The sequence below is a fragment of the Diaporthe citri genome, assembly GCF_014595645.1.
Source record: "Diaporthe citri strain NFHF-8-4 chromosome Unknown scaffold_11, whole genome shotgun sequence".
NCBI lineage: Eukaryota > Fungi > Ascomycota > Sordariomycetes > Diaporthales > Diaporthaceae > Diaporthe > Diaporthe citri.
Window position 1 is genome coordinate 655,518 of NW_025064856.1, and position 4,688 is coordinate 660,205.

Genomic DNA, 4,688 nt, shown 5'->3' on the forward strand with positions numbered 1-4,688 from the left:
GACATTTCAGTCATGGGTCAGCGTTGCACTGGGCTCCTCTGCCAAGGGCTGCCTGGTTGGAGGACGATTCATCGTGGACGTGTTAGCAACATGTAAGATGGCCGGCCAAACGACACATGCTATTTGAAGGAAACATCATTGAGATCCATGAGTCTGCGTGTACGATCAAGAACACCATTCTGTCAGGGCAATGCGAAATGAACGGCAAGGCGCTGACGTGCTGATGCGCTGGGAGCAATCACTGAATGTCCCTAGTTCCGTGCTTCATGAAGGCAACAGGAAGAGGACCCACCACACTGCATTGAGTTTGCTATTGCACTTATCCCTGAGACAGGAAATGAAAATCAGGGTTGGCTTCGTCCTGGCACATGCAGGTCCAACACACAACTAGACGCAGGGTTGGGGAGGTGGGGGCGATGCCTCTTTGAGAAACCCCATGGAAGACTGTGGCGGGTAAATGTGATACACTACATCCGCGTAATATCCGCGCACCGCGCAAAAGTATCCAGCCTACCAAAGCCTTCTCAGAGCTGTCCTCCATTGGGTTCGTCTGCGAAATATCACGCACAAGTTGCTCTTCAGCCCATTCATGGCTTTCACCTATCTCCATGTGGAGATCCTGTGCAGCTTGAGTGGGAGATATGCACAGTGTAACAGCATGCCCAGCATTGGCGCGGTTGACACGACTGGGGAGAGGCAGTCTCAAGGCTCAAATGTGTGGCGGATCAGACCAAGACCAAAACTGGGTTGCTGTAAGCATGTTACTCAGGGATAATGCCGAGGTGCACATTGCTTGCGGTAGACGCGGCAATGACGATACTCCTGGTCAGATATCAGAGCTGAGGCCGATGTTACAGCTAGGAGCGAAGCTGAGAATGAGATTTTAGCAGGGGAAAGCTGCTGACGTGCTGCACGGGGCGCGTCGAGAAGTTCAGGTTGCGGGCCAGATACATCGGTGCTTGCACAAATGGAATCGACAGTGTCAGTGTGAGACTGGCATTCCATTTTCGCGCGACCCGCAGAGTGATCTGGATTGGAGGTGTCTGGAAGAGCTACAAAAAACAGGCTTTATGATCAAACTTTTTATCTAAATCAGTCGTGGCCAAAGCAAGGGCCTCAATCGCACCGAAGTAAGCCCAATAATTTGTAAGGGCATTGTCCTGGATGAACCACCCCTTGCACTCCCACTGGGAAATAGTGAGGGATGTGCCTTGAGAGTGGACAAGCCCAAAGCCGCAGGAGACACAGTAACGGTATCTCCCCGTGGCTCGCCTGGCCTCTGCGCATTATGGGGGGCGCAGCTCCTCTGCTCATTCCGATGATGTGTGCTACGATGGGTGGTACTAGTGATGATGGTAGCAGTGTATCCACAATTAAAGACAAGTTGGACAGCCCTTTGGTAAAAGCGACGATGCAAATACTGATCACATATGTTTTGTGTGGTCTATTCTACTACATTTTCTGTCACCTCCGTCTATCTGGCTCTCCTCAGATTCCAACATGGACGATACTAAACGCTTTGCCTCTGGCTAAACCCCGATTTCAAGTTGCAATACAAATCTGATGATAGTGTTGGTATGCCTGGTAGGTAAGTTAATACAACGGGATGCATTCCTGATATGTGTTGAATGGATGACTTACCACAGCTTTAGCGAGGCTTTGGCTGGGGCGGCGGTTTCGGAACGCCTGCGGTATCATATGCCCCTCTGCCATACGATACCATGATCGATAGGGGGGTTCTAGTGGACATGAATCTGGTCGTTTGCGAAGTTTAGGTGCAAGAGAGGAGTTGAAAGCTCAGGAGGATATGGCTTCTAAAAGGGGAGCATGATGCTGGTGGGAGATGTTAAGGCTTTTATATTTTTGCTTGCATAGATCAGCCAGTCCCTGCTGACAACATTGTCAACTTGCAGGCCAGTGAAACACACATGATCCTATGAATCCTGACCTGCTGTGAAGAGAGACAGGGACATTCCCACAATGGTCATTTATCCGAGCGAGGGTGGTCGATGACCCCGGGCTTTACATGATCCCTTGCTTTGTCCAGTTCAGGTTGCAGCACACACAGTTCACAAGACGGTAAAGGATCTGAAGCAAAGTGGTGCAGATGTGCTTTCTCTATTAGGAAAATGATGTCGAAGCTGTGCTTGATATCCAGAGTGCAACCGTCCCTTCTCAGTGGCACGAAGTTCAAAGAACGGCAGAGCAGAAGCTGTGCCAGTCTCTTCTCTTCTACGCGTCAGAGGTAGTCTCAATTTCAAAAGTTGTCTGGGTCATCCACGGAATATCTGAGTGTACCAGGGATGCGTGTGGTCATCTCAAATTTGGCTGACAATGCGAGACACCTCAAATGGTAACCAGTTAGAGGGTTGGCTGAGAATCTCGCCAGGACAGTAGTTGGCTAAACCTCCACCTTACTGCATACATGCTGAAAGGGGCGTTGCTAACCAAAAGACGAGCACAACGAGTCATGCTAGGCGCAACAAGGTGGTGTGTTCTGTTCCCGTTTCGTTACCGCGCCGCTGGTCAGCACGACACGACAGCGGTGGCACGTTGATTGCGCGAGACGACTTCTTGCGTCACACTAGGCTCATATCGGTCTTACGCATGGGACTCCGCAGGATGATCCCACTCAAAATGGAGATAAATAGCACCGACAGGCTGAAACTCCACTCCAAGTTGCGCGTGATGAACGTCACTGAGTCATAAACTGCGTAAACGAGAAGCATCCACTGCGTCGCGCAAATCCCGGCAAACGCAACCTTGCAAGCCGGGACAAACAACCCTGGCAGACGGAGCTTTCGGCCTGGCGTCTGCCTGGCGTTGATGCTCCACGTCCTTACAGAGTGACCCGGAAAGCATGGGTCATTACAGCTTGCAGGGGTGGGCAGCTCTTTGTGGGATCAGGCCAGGTGGAGGGTGTTGAGGACACCAACCGGGCGGAAGGCGCGGAAGTCCGTGGAAAACACAAAAGTAGCTCATCATAGGGACAAGGGACTCAGAGACGTGGCCACCAAGTGGTCCTGCACGCAGGCACTGTGTTTTCACGCAAAGAGGGCGGTGTAGAGGAATTGAATGGTCCAGCATGAGACACGGAAAACTTCTCGTTTCGTCCTCTTCGAGCCCACGGTCATCATGTTTGATGGCCGAGGTTAGGATGGTCATTCGTGAGAAGGTGACGATCACTTCAGAGCAAGGACCCTGGTTGCGAGACGGCGAGAATGATAAAAGGCGCTTGGCCCGTCGCAACAACTCTGTTACTCTGGCCAACTCAAATACTGCTGCAACCTCTTTGACATGATGAGTCTAAGTTCGGAACAACTATCTTTATTTCTCTACTCCAGCCGGCTGAGACACAACAAGCTTCCAAAAAAATCTGCGACATTCGTCGACCCGACAGCACAAAGTTTCTTCCGCGTTGGCGGCACCGCGGCTTTGGCGGCGTATATCATTACCAGACTGAATTTAGCGTCTTCATGGCGTTACATCGAGAAGGCAGGAAAGGTAGCCCGCTTTGCCAAGATGGCGGAGAGAAATGAGGTGATTGATTTCCTCGTGAAGCTGCCTGTTCACGACCAAGAAGCATGCGGAAAGCAGGTCACGCTCGAGATCTCGAGAGACAAGAGACTGCTGGGGAGACTCAACCAGGCGGTCAGCAGTCTCCGAAGGCGCTGTGGGGTGTGTTTGGTTTCGGCGGCGAAGAAGGCAAAAATACCCCCAAATGAGGCACGGGGTGACACCAAGTTGCAAAAAACCAATGTGTCCCACGATACACCGGCTTCTCTGACATCGCCGTCTTCCAACGAGTCACCGGAAGCTCAAGCCTCGGAAACACTTTTTCATCCACAGAATGCTGAACCAAAATCGTCGGATCCAGAAATGTCGCCGTCGTGCCCTTTGAACGAGCCACTAGACCAACCCTCGAACCATACAATCCCAGCCCCACAGCTACACCAGCCCGGCAGCATCAACGACGAATCTATGGTAGTCCTCGCCGCTGCTTCTATTAGCAGCTATGAAGACTACTTCTCTGGATTGCTGGCAACAGCAGTCAGTGGATACCAATACATTCAATTAGCCGCGGCTGCCACGGAATCTGCCCAGGATGTTCACTCCTTAGTCATTGAGGTGGTGCCAGACAAGATCAAACACATGGCTAAGGTGCTTTGTGGGGCCCATTTTGGAAAATGAGAATGGGCTGTGGTACCTCTGTGAAGGGTCCGCGAGGATTCCAGCCGAAAACTCCTTACTACCCGGCCATATACAGTCCATTGAGGATACTTTTGGGGAGTATTTAGCATCTGCAATCGGTTCTAATCCACTATTTGAATCAGAACGAGACATGGGGAAGGTATACACAAGCTTTGTCTCAATGGGTGTACCATCAGGTCAGGACGAGTGTGCAAATTTATTTGTATCTCTCAGCCCCACAAAGGCCATGGAAGTAAAGGACTGTTTGTTTGGTGGGATGATTAGCCAGCAATGAATATATGTGTTTTGCTTTCTAAAGTTCGAGCAAGGTTTTCCACAGCTGGAGAACCCATCTATGGAACCTCAATTCTCGGCCTTGCATTTTATCCAACACCAACAACTAAGCCTCTACACTTACGCCTCTTTGCTGGGTCAAGGGGTGTGCTGTCGCTGAGTTTTACGGAACGATTAGCCCCAAGGTATCCAGGTTAGACCTA

At 50.9% G+C, this 4,688-nt stretch overlaps 1 protein-coding gene across 1 annotated transcript; it reads left to right on the top strand.

The window, feature by feature from the left end:
* Positions 1-3,522: 3,522 nt before the first annotated feature.
* INS49_003965 (uncharacterized protein) lies at positions 3,523-4,191 on the top strand (the record flags this gene model as incomplete). The annotated part of the gene is made up of 1 exon (XM_043164755.1): positions 3,523-4,191. The coding sequence occupies one exon, from the start codon at positions 3,523-3,525 to the stop codon at positions 4,189-4,191; it is 669 nt and encodes a 222-aa protein (XP_043018405.1).
* Between the last annotated feature and the right edge of the window lie 497 nt (positions 4,192-4,688).